Here is a 19214-nt window from a genome sequence, read left to right as displayed (position 1 = left end):
GTTCATAAAGTGTCCCTCCGGCGTGGGAACCATGTTATTAATAAGTAGCAAAGGTGAGGGCTCAGCAGCCTGAGGCAAAACTGGTTCACACATGGTCTCTTAAACACCTGGATGGACTACACACACATGCAGGCATGCACACACTCACAAAGTCATATAAAAACACTAAAAACGCGCACACACATGCACACAGTGGGATTTAGTGCCGGGAAGGAAGGTGAGTTGTTGCAAGAAAGTAATATACAAATGTAACAGCAAACTCACACACCAACATTCCTGAACACACACACAGGCACATGCTCCCGTTCCAGCAACCTTACATGTATGTGTATTTACACACATTTGACACAATAGGAGCAAAATGCTCTGACGAAAATAATTTTTAGTTTGTTGTCAAGGCCTGCCTAAAAATAAATAAAGAAAGAAAGAAAGAAAGAAAGAAAGAAAGAAAGAAAGAAAGAAAAAAGAAAGAAAGAAAGAAAGAAAGAAAGAAAGAAAGAAAGCCTCCCGCCATCATTTAAATCATAACCTAATCTGTACTGTTCCACTGATGTGTTTATCTACAATTAGGATTAAATGTAGTTTTCCTACACTGTGACAGAGGGCAGTATTTCTCTATAAATACCCAGCCTCAGCACATCTGTAACCAGAACACTCCAGACTATACCAACCACTCTAAGGAGGTTTCGGTGTTTAAAGTAAACATTTGCCCAGTTTAATATAACCTTCAGCAAGCCAGAGAAAGGTTTCTTAGCATATATGTTTTTTTTATCCCCCAGTAACAGGCTTCTTCATCCTTCATAGTTACATACATGTTTATCTGAGAGATGCCTGTTTGCTTGCAGGCAGGCATGGTTTGGAGGGTAAACCCCAGAAATCGTAAACTTATTTTCCACACATTTTTATTTATGAATAAACAAAGGTTACCTCATACTACCACAAGACTCTGTTCCAAAATTAACCTGCACAGCTTTACGATGCATACCTTTCTTCATAGAGGGTCCTGGTGAAGCCTGCAGGCCGTTGAGGGCCCCTGAGGTCCCGGCCCCCAGAGCTGAAAGGTGCATCTTAGGAGGTGAGAGGATGTGTGGGGCAGTGCTGGGAGAAGGAGAGAAGCGGAAGAGGCTGCTGCTGTAGCTCGGGCGACGACCCTCGCGGCGGTTACTGTCGATAGCGGCCTGGAGCTCACCCGGGGAACTGAGGCCTTTCCTCTCGCACTCATACGGGTACAGGTATTTCATATACCTGAAGAGGAAAGCACACATCACACGTGGCCATGGATCAGATCACCACAGAAATACTCACATGGAAAGTATTAGCATTATTATTAGGTGAGTTAATCCAGTTCAAATGACTAGAAAAAAAAAACACAACCAGTTCTATATGAATCAAAATTATGAAGAATTCAAGACATTTCTGCATGAACATTTTGAACACTATATAAGTACATTAATCCAAGATTCTTCCTTTGCATTAAAAAGTTTTTTTATTACTACAGAACAGTAACAACATTTACATGCCCACAAGGAATTAGGATTTTAGAGGTTCTGGCAGGAAATTGGAGAATGTGTTTGCACATTTAGTGAAGCAGATGCTGGTTGTTTAAAGTCAGCCAGTACATATATATATAACATACATACATACACTTCAGTTATTACTGAAATTGCATGATCATGCAATCTTAAATGTTAAATTTAATCTGAATCTTTGACTCATACACACTCATGGCGTTCTTTCTGCAAAGGAAATCAAATATTGTTCAGATAGTTTGTCCCAACGCTGTTGCAGCAGTTTCCACAAATGTGTTGCAATTATAGTTTGCTTTGCTTTCACCTTCTGTCCAGTTCATCCCAAACCAGCTCCATGTGGTTTAAGTCTGTGAGGCTGTGCTGGTCTTCATCATTTAAAGCTGTCTGGTTCTACTCATTATTAGGATGTAGCAACACAGTTTGTTCCAACACTGCCTTTGTACAGACAGAGGGTTTGTAAGTCATCAACAAAACCTTCCTTTACTCCCATTGCTGCAGGAAAGCTGTAACGGAGGGGAGGAGTATTCACTTGTTTGCAATCTGCAACCTCACGGCTAGATGCCACTGCATCCTACAAACAGGTCCTTTTAGTGAGTAAGTGCTATAATATGCTGAATCCTGAAGATTATTTGTTTATTCTTTTGTCAGTACATTTTGACTGCAATGGGAGGACGAGGCTCGTAGTGAGAAATCACAGCACCTTAAGGTACATCGAAGCACCTTAAGGTACAAATGTGTCCTCATTTTACAAACAGTCTACCATTCAGAAGTAGAAACTGATTTGTGTAGTCTGGAAGCAGTATTATATCTTTTTTTTGAAGGTAATTTTCAGCAGTTTTAGCCAGTGTTTGGATTCAATTTACACATTTACACACGTATACCTGGCAAGACGGGATTAATTCTCTGGTAGGAATCTAGCTGTGTTAACTGTGTCTCTGTAATTCCCCAGCCTCATTACAGAAACAGGGTCTCTTGTTAACAAGACATCTACAAAATCAGGTTACTCCGGAAAACTGACAGTAACTTTGTTACTTAAGTGCATGATGAATTTCTGATTTAATGAGACACCTGGTATGAAAATTGTGCAAAGCATGTTTTGTATGCAGAGTATACTTGACTGACATCGCAGTGGTTCTTCAAGTATGCACAGTCACAGCTCTGGTATGCTTTCCACCCCATAAGAACGTACAGTGAAATGAATGTCCAGTATTATGCAAGCTGATAATGGTGGACCAGTAACACCGAGGATCAATAAGAAGCTAAGAGCAGCAGCTTCCATTAGATAGAGCTAGCGGAGCAACGCTATACAACAGCCCACCAACATTAAAAATACATAAAGGTTCATTAGGGCACCCTGCTAGTGGACAGGATAGAGAGGTGTTACATCTACTGAAGGATTTACATCAAGAGAGAGAGTTTTAGTCGAGGCTCTGCGCACAAGCTGTCAGTCAAACCCCACCTTAGTCACTGTGAACTCTGACCCAAATCACATCAATAAATCTATTGGAATCAATGAGCTCTATGTGTGATGTAATGGATGGAGGGATTGAATGGGAAGAGGGAAGGTGGCCTGGTGAAGGAAACAAACTCGCATGTGTATAAACATACCAGCAGGGTTGATATTGACATCCATACTCATATCAACACATACACACACAAATCAACATACTCTAGCACCACACACATACTCGTGGTATAAGGGAGGTGCTTGTCTCCAGATGCAAAGTCACACACTCTGGATTCTTTATTTAGCTCCAGTAAACTAAATTACAGTGTATATAAGATTAACATGAGACAGATTGGGTATCTGGGGGTAAAAATGGTCAATTTATAGCTACAACAGCCAATGAAATGAATTTTGCTTGTTGTTTTGTGACACAGGCACAAAGACTTACTGTGTGCGCAGGGTGAAAGCTGCACTGGTGATAGAGGTAGGAAGGTTGAGTCCCTTTGTGATTTCTCTCCAGATCTTCTTGTTGATGACCTCTACCAGGCCTCCCTTTTCTGTCACCAGCTTGTACAGCATGTACAGATCCAGGACCTGCTTGGCCATGATGGGGATGCGATTGACAGGGGTTCCTGTGGAGGAAAAGAAAATGATAAAATCAATTAATACAGTACAAATCATAAATCTGAACTGGAATAGCTTAGTGACGCACAAAGAATGATTTATTTCAAAATGCATCTGTGTATCACATGCATGCATTTTTAACATGGTTGTTCTCAGTGGGAATGGAAACCAAAACGCTGACTATTTTTCTCATGTGCAATCCTGCTGAGGGATACATTTACAGTGAAAATGACAAAGCTGAATTCTACACTGCGCATTAATTCATGCACCAATCACTGCTGAAACATCCAAGACCATTTTGTGACCTCTAGATACTGATCTAAGTGCTGTCAGGATGCTGGTAAGACAAGGGTGGCAGGCCTGTTGCCTGCACACCTGTTAAATTTGGCTTGAAAACATATTAGCCCAGTTAAGGCAATCTGGCTTGACCTGGAAAAGGGGATTCGCAAACAACACAAAGCAAAGCGGCTCTAGACTTTTGATACAGATGCATTAATCTTGTCAACAGCTTATCTGCAGTGAAGCTTGCAAGGGAGCGTGTGGGGAGGAGGCGGGGAGGGGGGGACAACGAGAAGGAGGGGGTGGTTTGCCGTATGCAACAGAATCAAAAAGTGCAATGTGCAACAGTGTAAGCATGGAGGGGGAGGAGGGGACCGGGGATTGTGACGACCTGCTAATCCATGGGCAGCGGTGGGTGGGGGGCTCCTGGATAGGCCAGTATAATGAAGCTCATTTAGAGGATTGTACTGAGTAAATCCACACCCCTCTGCTGTTAGTGCTGCCGGGCCCAGCACAGGGGAGTCGTACAGATTTGCCCTCACAGTTAATGCCTGCCAATCCTTCAGCCTCTCCACAGGCTGCTCTTAACCTGGAATTGGACTCATTAATGACTTTGTAAAATAGCAGTGTGATCAGGCCATGAAGATTAGCCCTGATTCATTTTCTTAAATTAGCAACATGTCTTTAAGCCATGTGCAAGGGGTGAACACATGGACCTGCATAAGTGGGGAGATCCTGGACGGAGTGGCATCAGTCGGGCACTATGTCTCTGACCTGTTTAATGCACTATTTAATATTCAATGTAATACTGGTGGTTAAGGAACTAAATCTTTCTCTATTGTTCAGTTCACTGAAAATCACTGTATTATCTATATACACATCCAGAAACAGCAGATTTCTAGAGGAACTGTGTTTGGGTAAGGAGGAAATGAAGGGAAAGGAGTTAGGAAAAAGCTTATAATCTGTTAATATACACATATCTATGGAGTAGTAGTTGTCTGTGCAGTTGCTGGGAAAGGTGCTGAACCTGCAATGGTAAAGAATCATTGTTTGGCACCACAGTTTCCTCATTCTGTATGATAAACTCGCAACAATGGGATGTGAGCAGAAATTTAGGGGTTGCAGGCTGAGAAAAACAGGAACCTGTTGCTGTGGTCTTTAGATTCAAACACAGACCAGCAAGGAATCATAAGCAGCAGGGTAAGACATGAAAAGAAGAAATATATGTAGAAATACTAAATGTACAGTGGAACCAGTTTATTAGGTACACCTGTAAACTCTAATGTGATCTAACCAGAAAACCTGCCTTTGACATGTAAATACATGTTAGAAGATTGTAGCAAACTGCATTAGATGGTACTCGTGAACCTAATGAAGCAGTAAAAGCAGAGAATAAATGTCATATTGAAATTAAAAATGCAAAATTGGAGCAAAAATATAACCCTCTAAGCAGACCTGTAAAGCCCTGTCACCCTGTAAAATGAACATAACCACAGCACCATAGTATGTGGTTAATACTGTTCAGCTTGTTAAAGCTGCAAAAAATACTGTTGTGGGAAATCAGCCATATTATCTCCAGAGCCAATTAACAGTTAGCAAAACAAAAGGGAGTCTGCCAAGATACCAGCTTCTTTTACAGATCATTTGGATAAGCTATGTACAGAGCAAGAGGAGAGGCACAGTGATAGTATTTAGTGTCTCTGTTAAAGGTCAGGAATGTACTCCCATTTAATTGTCCATTAAGTTAAATTAGCCACAATCCTTTGAAATGCATTTTTTTTTACTGTCAGGAGTAGATGGTAGCTATTTTCAAATTGTAGTCATTTAATTATAGAATGAAATTTAAAACATGTACTAATACTCCTTTTAAAAATCAGTTGCAACCACGTTAACACTATAAAGTAGTATATAAATCTGCATATAAATTACATCTAGTAATGTAATGGTATAGTAGGTAATTATTTATGACATTTGTACAATAAGTTTAAAAAAAAGGTCCTGTTGTTGTCTTGTTTTCAGCTATCACATTCCTGTCAGACTGAAAAGAAGATTGTATTGTGACTTGAATAAACCGCATGTAGATGTCAGACCTCCCACTACACCTCTGGGCGAACAAGCATCGCAACAGAGCACCAGGAATTTGCTGCCAGTGCCTCATCAGTTATTTAATGCAGCGTTGGACATCAATCCTGCATCAAACAATTAGTACAACTAGAGGGGTCAGAGATCAGCCAGGGGTTATTGATGTGTGAATTAAACTGCTGGTCAGCAGGAAGCCATGTTTTCATACTGGCCCGGCCGTGAACAATGAGAGCACAACAAATGAGACACAACAGCACTGGCCCCATAGTGACAGGCCAGCAGTTAGTTAGGCTTTAATTCACGCCTATGCTTTTATTCACCTCTTTATCAGCATCTGCTGTCAAGTCAATGTCCGATTTAACGCATTTACAAAGAGCTATTTTCAGAGTCCATAACCACACAAAGAAAGCCAAAAATTACAAATTTCAGACAGAGGAGTTGTTTATCTATGTTTGAGAGGAAACCAAACAACTATCTATGTATCTTAAGTGGACCAGAGGTGGTTTCGAAACCTAAAACGGCATTAATTAGTTAACATATAACATCAGCCAGGTTTCATATTTCAAAACGGCCCAACCACTTATGAAAACGCTGGGAAAGTACCTTTGATAATGCCATAATTGACCAAAAATCACATTACCAACACTTGGGCAGTTACCCAGAGAGTTCCCTAATTTGAGAGAATCAACGTGCCGCCTGCTTTTGGTGTCCAACATCTGCTCCATTTCCAACCCTGGAGACATTTAGCTCTAACAGGCTTAATTAGACCAGTCCAAAACATTTCTTTTGATCTTAGCAGCACAACTCCTCTGCCTAACAGTATGATTTCATGCACTCTGTTCTGCTCTTATTACTGTTTCCATTTCAACCTCACTGCTTACTATTCTTTAAAGAAGACTAGAGGCGACATGATTGTCAATGATACGAGGCCACGTTGTGGCATTAGGCCATGCAGGCCTCAAGCAGGCAACTATTGGGTATTTCATCTCTCTGTAAAGCAGCGATTTGTCCATTCGGCTGCTCTGAGGCAATCTGTAATTGGCTGCAGGCTTCACCTCCCATCATCCTTTGCCCCGGACTGATTTTCCCCCTGGGACAGGGCCATCAGGAGCCTAGTGATTAATGGCACCAGGGGTCAGAGGTCGCTCTGGTGGGAAGTGCCGCGGCTGAGGGCCCCTGAACCACTCCCTAAGTCCTTCCTCCGACTTACACTGTGAACACAAGAGCCACACCGCTAGCCTTCAAAGGGCTAGACTTCAAATGATAAGGGACACAGATACAGAGTCAGACAGAGGAGAAAAAGGGCAATGAGCATGACTGAAGGAGACAGCTCAAAAAACTGAAAGACAAACTTCCAGTCTAGGGTTTGACCAACTCAGGCTTTTCTGGGAATAATAGTTTTGGAGAGAGTTTGATATTAGATGGTATAGCTGTTATTTTCTGCAGATAATCAATTATCTTTATATTTGATAAATTTAATGTTTTGTGATAATTTCCCATAAGGGTAGAAATGATTTACAGCATTTACACTTTGGGAAAATGAATCTCTTGACTGACACAGCAGAATGATACTAAAGCACGTTCATGAAAACTCTATTATAATCTAAAGTACGCAATCAAGTAAAAGGTATTTTATTCATCATTTCAGAGGCTGGAGATATTTATTAGACATTCACGATTTGCACCAATCACTAATACTGGTCCCATGCTTTGAACAAACTTAACTGTGACAGATTGACTGTCCACTTAATCAAAAAATTAACATTTCCCACCTCACATTACAGACCCATCTTTCTATTTCAATGTGAGGACCCAAAAAAAAAAGAAAAAAAAGAAAAAGAGGTGGGGGTGGGACAAGGTCATTTTATCTGACCCCTGACCTATTTTTAGCAGGAAACAGCTGTTCACATTAAAGGGCCTCTATAATAAATCAATTGGGTGCCCCTGACGCCAGTAGTGGCAAATTAAATATCGCTGACTTCACATGATGGGCATTTTTTAAATAATTAAGTGACAGAGTGACAGCCTTCCAGCGGACAACACACAGGAAATGAATTTTTTACTGAATGAGCATTGGCTGGTGTGAGGTTTCACTTCCATCTACAGCGAAGAAAGACAGGAAAAAGGAGAGGGAGAGGAGGAAACACCACATCGTCTCATTGTCTCTGGTTGCTTTAATTGTGGTTATCAATTTGATCACATGAATTATTCAGTTGGATTATTCTGCTTTTTGGGACTCAATAGTGACATGAATGCAGATGCCAGGAAAGCATGAGAGAGAAAAGAAGAAGAACGGGGAGGAGAAAAGAAAAGAGGGAAATGAGCAGAGATAAGAAAAAAGATTTCTTTTTTTTTTAAATCAATGAAGAGAGAGATACCTTTTGTTACCTCTAGGAGGAAGGGAAGGAAGGATGCAAAAAAGGAAGGGGGAGGTGTAGTAGCAAGCCAGCTGGAGAAAGACTGGATTACTGCTGTAAGGAAGGTGTCAGCCAACACAAACAGCCCCTGGCCTCATGACAGTGTCTGAGTCCTTTCAGATCACCCAGAGCCCAGCCACCCACCCACACCTTCCTCTTTTACTACTCCTCCTCCTCCTCCCTCCTACTTCAACTACCACATCTATACGCCAGCTCAGACCAAACCAGGCCTACATTTCTCTCTCTGCGCTTCAGACTATTTATTCAATTCAACTGAAGTACATTCATTTTGGTCATTGGAGCAACTGTTAGAAACCGTAAGAAACACAATCGCCCACTGTCAACAGCACCTTCTGCGTTAATACATGTCATGAGGACTAAGAATTTGATAGCACAAACTGCACCAATGAACATTAGTGCTGGTATTTCAAACTGCCTTAAGGGCTTTAATTCAGAATTTATGAATTACTACTTAACGATCAGGTATTGAAGATTTTTGTGTATGTTTACATACTCAGTATTTCTTATTCTTAATAATATCATATTTTTTAGAATAATAATAAAAATAATATTTTTAGAAAAATAGATAAATATACTAGGTGACACACCTAAATATTTTATTCATATCCACCCTAAAGTAAGTTTGACACCCTGCATCCATAGTTTGCAAAAAATGGCTTAATTTCTAGAGACTAGCCCAAACAGAACAGCCCAAACCCTTCATTAACACTGGACAGAAGGACACTGACAGGAGAGACGAGTGTCTGGGCTCCACATGCTGGAAGTTTACTTTATGTCGGGCAGCTCCAAGCTGTTTAGTTTATATGTTCGTATGTCAGGGCAGAATATTGTCAGGACCCTGCTGTACGCTGGGGCATGTTTGTTTTATTTTTAATGCATGGCCAGGGACATAAAAGGTAAAAAAGCCTTGAGTGTATGGAATTTGCTATCTTTAGTCCAGGCAGAGCCACCACTCGCCTGACGGACCAATTCATATCAAGTGTTAAGATATGTACCCTCCTCAGAAGGGACGTTAAATGTAACATTACACTATAGATACACCGCTATTCCAAGCATGAAGCTAAAGCCACAGCTGGTAGAGGCACAGACAGAGACACAGGAAGGCAGGAACAGTCGTCTAATAAAGTCTATAATATGTTGGTCGATATGGTCTATAGCGTTGGCTGCACAGGTTTCTTCCCTGTCATGTCAATAAAGTGCAATTAATGTGAATTGACAGAGGGAGAAAGGCAGAGAGACAAACAAAGGGAGAGAGGAAAGACAGGCGAGAGAAAGAAATAACGATTTAGCTTGTGCCAACTGTACTTAATCATGATTTGATAAGAAAGGAAAACAGTCTTTCCCTGGACATGTGCATTTAAACCCACAAAGTAAAGACAACCAACAAAACAACAACCCTGGATCCAGTAAAGCCATGTGTCCATCTACAGAGACATAAAGAAAATGTGCAACATTATCAAGCCATGGCAAGGCATGATGTGACTATACGAAAAACAGTTTAATAAAGGGATAAGACACAAGGTACTGTGTTCATCTGCGCAAAGAAATTAACAAATAAATCACCTCATAAACACTGAGAGCTTTTTCACCAGCAGACTTAACACATGCCTTTAATGATGAGATAAAGAATAAGATTTATGATTTTCAGGTAATTATCTTGATATGAGACACACTGTCTCCTAGTTTGGAGCACCACCCTCATTGGATTCTTTACTGGGTCTGACAAATGCTACAGACACATTTCAGATTCATCTTGTTATTTCAGGAGGATCAAATATCTCCAGATCCTTCTCTCTTGTCTCTTCCTTCCAGTTTTCCTTCCGTCTCAATAAAAAGAACAAATGCTAAGGGGGGAAAAAAGCAAACATTCGATGATGGATAAGTCACTTGAAGCTATATTTACTCAGGAAGCAGTGAGAGTAGCCTCTTTGTAAGAATTATTACAGTGAGCAGGCAGCCAGTATATTTAAAAAGCCGTCTTCTGTGCATTTCCAACAGCTTCAGTCTATGGTGTGAAACACTGCAAAACTGGCAAAGCTCCAAACAACAGCCAAAAGCTGTAAATCTCATTGGTGCTTTTCACACAGTGGGGAGGCTATCAAACTATAAATAATGACACTATTAGAACTTCAATTACAAGATTAGAAGTTTGTCAAGTGCAATTTTGCAATAAATCTCTGCGTTGATGAGCCTGATACAGTTTTATATTATGTTTAAAGAACTGTTGGTCCAGCCTTAATCTTCTGACGGTCATAAAAGAAAAGGATCTTGGAAATGAAGTATGTAGAGATGAACAGAAAGAAAGAGAGAAATATGACTCCTTCTCCGTGTGTCATGAAGATGGGTCACCTGGTGAAATAGAGGGGGAGGGGGATTGAAAAGCTTGGATGGCGCGAAAAGTGAGATGACCTCTCCAACTGTAACCCAAGTCCCCTCGAACCCCAGAGACCCAGCAGATCAACTGACTAGACCCCAATCAACACGGGCCAATATGGAGCCGACAAGAGAGATGGATGAATGCACGAATGGATAGATGGACAGAAAGATGGCTGATGTCTCTTGTGCTACAAAATGAGACACCTACTGTAGCAGTAACTACCACAGAGGTCATTTTGAGTAACTTGGCAGGTGTTTATATGTCTGCCTGTGTGTTCCATTGCACCATACACACCAATTCTGCATGATCCCATCGCAGGGCGGTCACTAGTTTTTGATATGTTTTCTCAGGATCTCTGTTCTTATTAATAAAAAACGGGTCTGTTTACATGAACACACCCACCACTATATAATTTACAAATCATTGCATACAATCATTTAGTTAGACAGTGGATCTCAGCTGTTTTCCTCCACAGTGAGCCCTGACAAGTGGAGAAAAAACTCTTCAACCAATCAATGTAAAGCAAGCAACTGCTTAAATGCTGCAATTGTAAGATGAAAATTCATAGAACAGTGATGGATATAGATAAAGTTATGGATGAACATCTGATGGTTGAAAGGGACCTGATAGGGTGAAATATATGTGTCTAATAAAAAAGGAAAATTACTGGCTCAGTTAATGTGTCAGATACAATGTGTATCAGCTATTTCACCAACTCATTAGGGCTTCAGGCTAAACTATCATAGATATGGTTGAATTACTCCACCCTGCAGCCATATTTGAAGGTAACCAACCAGTATCTGGAAATGTTTGTCTTCCGTAAGCATCGAGCTGATCAGTGAAATTGTGCAGGTGATGCAATGTACTAGCCAGAGGCCAGTGTTCAGAGAGTGTTACTGTGAGACCAGAATTCTGCACACTAACTCTATCATAAATGAATCAGATAATAAAATATCTATTGCATTGCCCAGATCTACTGTGAGGGGTTGATTTCAATGCTTGACCTTAGGCAAGTGTTCTCCTATGTCATATTTTCAGTTTCTATACAGGTTGTGCACCTGTATAGAAACCACTAAAGCCTCATGCATTGCTCACACATGAGCCATGCATTCAGTGTGTGAACATTTCCCCACCCTCACTGCACAGTTCTGGTAAATCTGGCTTTGTCATTGTCAAAAAAAAGTTACTGTATTGCTGATACAGTACCTGGGTTTTTCTCACTTATTCTGCTGAGTAGAAACACATACACAAACAGTTAGACAAGAACTTTTTCAAAAAGTGTCTAAAGTTGGTCATGACTCAAAAAGTATTAAGGTTGGATATAAACCTTGAGTATAAACATATTGTTATCTCACCCCTCCTTCTGAAATACATCTCCCATACTTGTTTTGACTGGCTTTAAAGATCCAAACTATAAATGTAATTGGACAGATAATGAATATTGTCAAAATGAAATTTACACAAGATGCAAGGGTAAACAGCACATGAGTAGATTTATAGAGCGTGGTTGTTGAACAGGGTGAGGTTAAAATCTTTGTTGACGTATGCAGCAGTTACAAACACTGATGATACAGGCCTGTATTGTGAGTTACAGTCAGTTAGGAAAAGGTCAATGAAAGTTGTTTTCTATCCACAAGTTGAACTAGTCAAGAGCAAGCATGAAAACACTAAAAGGTATACAGTCAACAAAATTTCAACATGTATTTTAACAGAAATATTGCTATTAAAAACAGTTTGGTGTGTAAACACATTTAAGAAAGTCCATGGAGTTTTTAAGTTTCTTGCATCAGATATGAAACACTTTATACTAAAGCCTCAGCAGGAAAACATGTTTTGACAGAGCATTTCATGTCAGTGCCTTTTCGCAACACAATTTAAAACTTTACCCTGTGGTCAAATATAGTGGATGACCTCTGCTCTATATTTGCATCTGACTGGAAGATCAAGTGAGAGAAAAGGAACCCCAACAGTTTGCCCTTGTAAACAGCCATCTCTGATCTTTGAAGAAATGTCAAGAATGTATATGTCACAGCAACAAGACAATGGCATGTTGTGCACATAATAGAGGGAGGGGCTTTGGCATCAACTGCAGATTCCTGTGATTAAGCTGCAGAGGTTAGGTTTAACTTTTTCGAATCAACTAGCTTGAAACAAAAGAGAGACAGTCAGGGGAAACATTAATCTTTAGAGCGAATGAAAGGAACAACAAAGAGTGGAGAGACCATAAAGAGACAATAATTAAAGTAAAAAGAGAAATGTTTGAAATCAGAAACTACACTATCTCCTCCATGAGAATGAGATCATCTGTGACCAACACTGGTGTCAGTTCACTACTCAGACTGGGTATTGCTGATTTACAGTGTAGGTAGGTGACAGTGATGTCTTCACTGGCAGGTGCAGCATTGAGGGGACTCCCTCTCCCTTCTAGCAAGCATTATAACGCAGCTAACTGCTTCAATCAATGGACACCCAGATAAAGCCATCAGCTGACGAGCCCAGCACCACTGATCAATACGGGAGACATCAGCTGCTATAAGCCGAGGAGAAAGAGGGATATGTTGAAACAGGGGAAAGAGAATGTGGGGGGTTGTACACTCATCTGTGAAATTTTAACTCCCATCAATGCTAATTACTTTTGGCATTTTAAATCCATGACAGTGGGTCATACATTTACCTTTCAGGGATTTAGCTGATGCTCTTAATGCAAAGTGACTTAAAATGAGGTCAACAGCAGAATGTGCTTTCATTCTGATGTTACAAACAATGGATTGCATTAAAAAGCACCCTGTAAATCAAAAAAGCGAACTGCTAATTAATATATTTAAAACACCTGAGGTTTAAAACATTTAGAAGGAAAGGGAGCATGACATACTGTATGCTACAACATGAAAAGTCAAGTTTTAAGCCTAGTTGCTGAAAATGAAAAATTATCTTTGCACATTCATACATGATCACATCAACTAAAATGCCACTGGCAAAGTGGCAATAGCATGTGTGCGTTTCATGTCCATTTCTTCCCTCAAATCAAGTGTCTTGTTTTCCATTAGGCCCCTTTGCACTCAGATCTCTGTTACTGCGTGGCTTATGCAACACTGCTGCAGAGCCGTACTGGAAGTGAGCTCAGGGCTATTGTACTGGTGTAGGGCTCCTCTGGGGGCTGTAATGTATTTCATACCATCCATCACAGGGATGTGGGGGCCAGGAAACATTGCTTTAAGAGCACACACAGGACACAGATGGAGAAGCAAGACACGCAGATATGCAGAGATGGCAAAAGTTTGGGAAATTTGTTGATCACAGGAGAGCTTCATGTCGGAACAGCTTAAGAAAATACCCCCCCACCCCCCAAAAAAAAGATAATTTTAAGTAGAAAAAAGTTAGATTTCTCACCTGAGAAATTTAGGTGAGATATTGATCGGAAAACATGTTTGGAGGGAAGTATAAAAAATTGATTTCTGAAAATGTTCAGTCCTAGCTGGAGTTGTATGTCTCACCTAAATCTAGGTTGAATTCATCAAATTAATACCAAAGTTATGTCCATTTGATATTTGTACTGATTTTACAATTAATAAAACACTATTACTTATTACCTCTGTCTATTTTCTTTCTATAACTTTTATTCATTAAAAAAATTGCATCATTAAGTAAGATTGAGTTTCTTTACACCATTACTCTGTCAGGCCTTTCAGGCAGGATTTTTTTCCCTTAAAGCTAAATGTCTTTTTGCCTCATTAGGTTGTTTTCAATTCACGCCTTTTAAAAAGTTGCTCTAATATAATGGTGTTGTTTGTGTGCTATTGAGTCTCAGGCATATTTCACTTTTTTTGATGTGCAATGCCCTCTTCACAAAGCAACTTGTTTTAAAACGTGTTTTAACTGTGTAGTCCATTGGCTTTGGATGCATCTTTTTCCATTCTGTCTTGATATGTATTCTTGTCTTGGACTTGGATTTCCCAAGCACTAGATGCGTATTTGAGTCACCCATGTGTTTTGAACAGTATTTGCAAATATATTCCACTGAAGACTAAACAAGATGCAAAGATGAACTGAGCAGCCAGTGTTATTTTTACCCTGACCGATGACCTCGCTGGGAAGCATGAATCTGCTTGAGGCCTGCACTCGTTGCCGTCCCTGCTCAGTTACTTATGAGCATGGTGATTAAGAATCTCCCAGCTCTGCAGCTTAGAGACTCAAATCCCTGTACAGTATGGTCGTAATTAAAGATGGACAGCACAGTGGCAATCCACGGCTGTGGAACAGTCTGGCTAAATGACAGAGGAAATAACAGGGATGCAGTGCAGATTGGGGGTTGGGATGAAGAGACAGAGGGAGGAAGAGACACAAAGAATAGTCTTGGTTGGTAAGAAACAAACAAAAATAAAAACTAAAAAAGGCTCTCGAGATTTTAATCTGAAGTCCCATAACACACCCACACAGACAACAACGTCAGGAAAACCACTATTTCCTTTTGTTTTGAAGGAAGAGAAGAGCATAACCATCATAGATAGGCTCAGTCTCCAATGGCTGGGCTGTAATTTGCCAGCCAATGGGTGGAGTTTACCCCAAAGGCAACAATAATCTCAAACCTCAAACATATCAACACGGTAACCATAAAATCTTTGATCACGAATACAGGGAGAGGATGTGTCCAATAAGAACAGCTGGAATCTGCCTAGGAGAAATGATTAGAAAGCAGTGGTTAGAATCTCTGTATCATTTGGGTCCCCACCCTTTCCTGAGAGTAGGGGCCCTTTGCTACCAGTTCTAGCTTTCTTATATGTTTGCCTGATTATCTTTCTGTCTGGTTGGTGAGCTTGGTCAGTTTCAGCCCACTGCTTTCAAAGGGAGATGAAAGAGCGTGGCCTTGTTTCTACACAAGCTGGAAGATGCCTCCCTTAACCTCCCCTCAGTCACCCTGGCACTCCGTCTGCCCTTGTCTCCTACTGTGGTTTCCATGTCTGCCCCCTTCATCCTTCATCCTCTCTTTTCTCCCTTTTCACACATACAGACACGCGAGTGTCACTCTCTTGTCTGCTGTCCGTCAGCGCTGCCCTATCAAAAAGGTTGGCCCCCACTTATTTGGAGATCATTAATCATCCCGTGTAGGACAGGAGGCCCCTTAATCCAGCCCCTCCTCCCCCTGGCCTCACCAAGCAGGCCACGGCATGGCTCTCCGCCCCTATCCCCCATGGTGTTATCAAGTTTCAGTGGTTGTAACTGTAGCACAATAAACAGAGGGGGAAGGAGAATGGGGTAGGGGCAAGGAGGAGGAGGAAAGGGATGGAGACAGAAATAAAGATAGACAAGAGAGGTTAAAATGTAATTTCCCAAATTGGTGCATTCTATGTGAAACATGCTTCTCAGGCCTCATAAACTGCAGCCATCTTGAGAAATACATCTGTAATGAGTCAGATTACAAGAACTTGCTGAAATAAGTTTATCACCAAATTGCAGATTATATTTGCAGCTATTATATTTATTGTGTAATAGTTGTCGGGTAAAGCAGCAGGTCAAAATGTTGATCTCAATCATTTCAAATCATTTCACACTGAGTCCAACACTATCCAAAAATGGACAAATGTTGCTCACAATACCCTCTGTTTTTGTTGTTACACCAACCAGGTGCTGCCATTTTCCAGAAGTTGCGGGGTGTTAACTAAAGGAAAATGAGGCCATATCAAAGAGCCAGAGAATGTTCCTATTGTAGTGTGGTGTTTGTACAGAGGGCCCGCCTGTTACGAGGGCCGGTGTGAGGCTGACCGGGGGAGTAATATAATGCATACATAGATCCCCCAGAGCCCATTCATGGTGTAATTGGTGTGGACAGAGCTCTTGGTCTCAGGGTTACAGTTAGGGAACTTCCTCCAGTGTCCTGCTGGGAGGCCACTCTTACCGTACCACAAATGCAACAAAAAATATCCAGCTTAACCTGTTCAAAAAAACAAAGCCGGCTTTTCTTGAGGTGAACAAAATGGCAGAAGCTTGAGCTTTCTTAATTTGTTTTCGCTGCAGATCAAGTTGTACAGATAAGAGTGGTCTGCCCTCCTCATCTTGTCTGTAGTAAAAATGGCAGTGTTTATTTAATTCATTTAATAAAAGAAAAGGGCCAATATGATGATTACTTATTGACTTGCCATATTTTGACTAGATGAAACCAAACCGCACCAATAACCATTTGTTACATGGCCCCTGAAAACATTACTGGCAGCCTCGGTGAATCTTCACAGGAACGAACAGAGCAGAGCCATCAACAGTAGGTTTGACATAAAGAAAAAAAAAAGACATCTTCTTTGTAATTATTGCCATCTCCCCTTCCTTCCCTCCTACTTCCTCCTCTAATTCTACACATCTTTCTCCAGCCCTATCAAGGCCTTACCAGTTTATTAGTGCTAACAGACCTAAATCTAGTAGGTAGGGATTTTCCCCTAAAATAACTCTAAAGCAGCGATAGCACAGCATGTGGTCCCTCTTAAGCTGAATCTACACTTCCAATTAAGAGTGTCACACTGGGATGGCTCGAGCCTTTCCTGACCGCAGCGTGTGAGGCTCTCTGGCTGGAGGAGCTAAAACACTTGTCTTTACCTCCTGTTACTCCCTCCCGTCTTGACTGGTGATTTCACTGAACAGGAGTCTCTCTCTCTCTGCCTCTGTCCATCACAGCCTGTGGCCATTAATCATCTCAAGTGGACAGCGCTGACAGGCAGTTGGCTGCATCACTCTCTTATTTTCTTCCTTTTTTTCTTTGTCTTTATTGCACACCCGTAGCTCCCGCAGCTTCACTTACTGCTCCCCCCTTGATTACCTCTTCACAAGCCCAACTCCTGCCCCCCCCCATCCCAAATGAGAAAGTGGCTGGGTGTCAAACCAAAACAAACAATCACCCATCTGCTCAATCGAAATCTTTGAGGTGGTTAATGGCGTCGAGCCACCAAAGCTTTTCTCTGAGTTCCCAGTGGGGGTGAAAGAGTAAAACCTGTAATGGATATAATGAACAGTAATGTCTGCGTAACTCATGAACCATAATATTCCTCACCCACACACTTTCAACATGGGCAGCACTAGTGCATTTACAGGAGGTTGAATGAGGGTGTGCTCGTTCTCTAAAATTACAAGCAAAAAAACAGCACAGAGGCCAGTGGTGAAAGCGAAAGGGACCCAGCAACTAATCTAACAAAAACCACCAAGATCCTCTATTGATCTCACATGACAGAAGAGTAGTCAGTAAAGGAATAAGAAACAAGGATGTAAAGGTAGAGAGAGTCTGTATGCAAGTCTTCTGCCATTTCTGTGATGCAGAGCCCACCAATGGGCCCCTTTATGCACAGAACGGATTTAGGACAGCTGCTAAAATTCCTCAACCATTAACACACACACACACACACATGTGCCTGTTTTGAAGCGCAGAGGCAGGAAATGGGAATCCCTCGTAAGTTTTCCTTCCGCTGTTGCTTTCCTCTCAAGGCCTGGAGGCCCCACGACGAGGTGGGAAAAGCACTTCACCATTTGTCTCTCTGTCCAGAGATTCCGCTGGATTTCGCTTAACCTAAAAATCTACTTGAAGACATGAGGTTTTTTAAGCGTTCTGTTTGCGAAGTCAGTCACATGACTGGGGTGCATTTTCCCATATCAGCAAGTTTTTTTCTCCCTTTCTTGGAAATCACACATAACAATGACACTGAATTAAAAAGGTTTCCTAGATGCTATTTCATTAAAAAGAGTGCAATAATCTTGTCATCGCATCTATGAAGTGAAATGGGAGGAGGAGTAAATACATAGTAATTAGAGGTTGCCATCAAGAAGAGCTTAGTGAGGCTTGCTCTCCATCTCATATACTCTGGGCACTAAAAGCAAAAAGGGAATCCTGCCAAGTAATTTGCTCCCTGTGATTAAGACTACAGTTTGAGAGAGAGCAGAGGTCAGCCGAGCACCACTTGTCTTAAAAGAGGGGTGAAGAACTCACTCACTCTAGAGTAGCTGAAATTATATCCTACCCACCTGTACAATGGTTGCATCAGGTCTCCTCATGTCAATGACAACGTCACTGTGACATCCTGCATCCATACTTCAGGCACCATGGTTTATTTTTCATCTTTCCAGTTATAACTGTGAGAACAACACTCAAATAAAAACTACTATCATTACTACTTCCACTTCTTACCATATTATTTTCCTTTGCCTCAAACTTGTCCATTATAGATGAGCACTGTGGAGACACAGTTACATTTGTTACAAGTGCTGTCGGGCACCGACCCTTGCACTCCCTCACTACTGGTCACTTGTACTGATGATGATACAGGAACTTGATCCATGCAAGCCGATTCCAGTTGCGCTCACTCTAAGTCACTCTGGAAATGTAATTTGGCTAATTTTCTAATTCAAATTGTTACCAGTGAATCAGTGTTTTGTTTTCTTTCCTTTAAGTTGGGACAGTTTTACAA

General features: G+C 41.1%; 1 protein-coding gene across 2 annotated transcripts in view; it reads right to left on the bottom strand.

The window, feature by feature from the left end:
* Nucleotides 1–19214, bottom strand: part of LOC121185911 (AT-rich interactive domain-containing protein 3B-like) — a 46999-nt gene that overhangs the window by 4595 nt on the left and 23190 nt on the right. For both annotated transcript variants that reach the window (XM_041044554.1, XM_041044468.1), the window contains exons 5-6: nt 3425–3608; nt 986–1245 (exon numbers count right to left, since the gene is read on the bottom strand). In XM_041044554.1, coding sequence (XP_040900488.1) covers nt 986–1245; nt 3425–3608 — 444 coding nt within the window. The remainder of the gene's footprint in view (nt 1–985; nt 1246–3424; nt 3609–19214) is intronic.

This window comes from Toxotes jaculatrix, chromosome 1 (assembly GCF_017976425.1).
Source record: "Toxotes jaculatrix isolate fToxJac2 chromosome 1, fToxJac2.pri, whole genome shotgun sequence".
Lineage (NCBI taxonomy): Eukaryota > Metazoa > Chordata > Actinopteri > Toxotidae > Toxotes > Toxotes jaculatrix.
The sequence above is the reverse complement of the archived record's forward strand: the minus strand, read 5'-3'. Positions and strand labels throughout refer to the sequence as shown.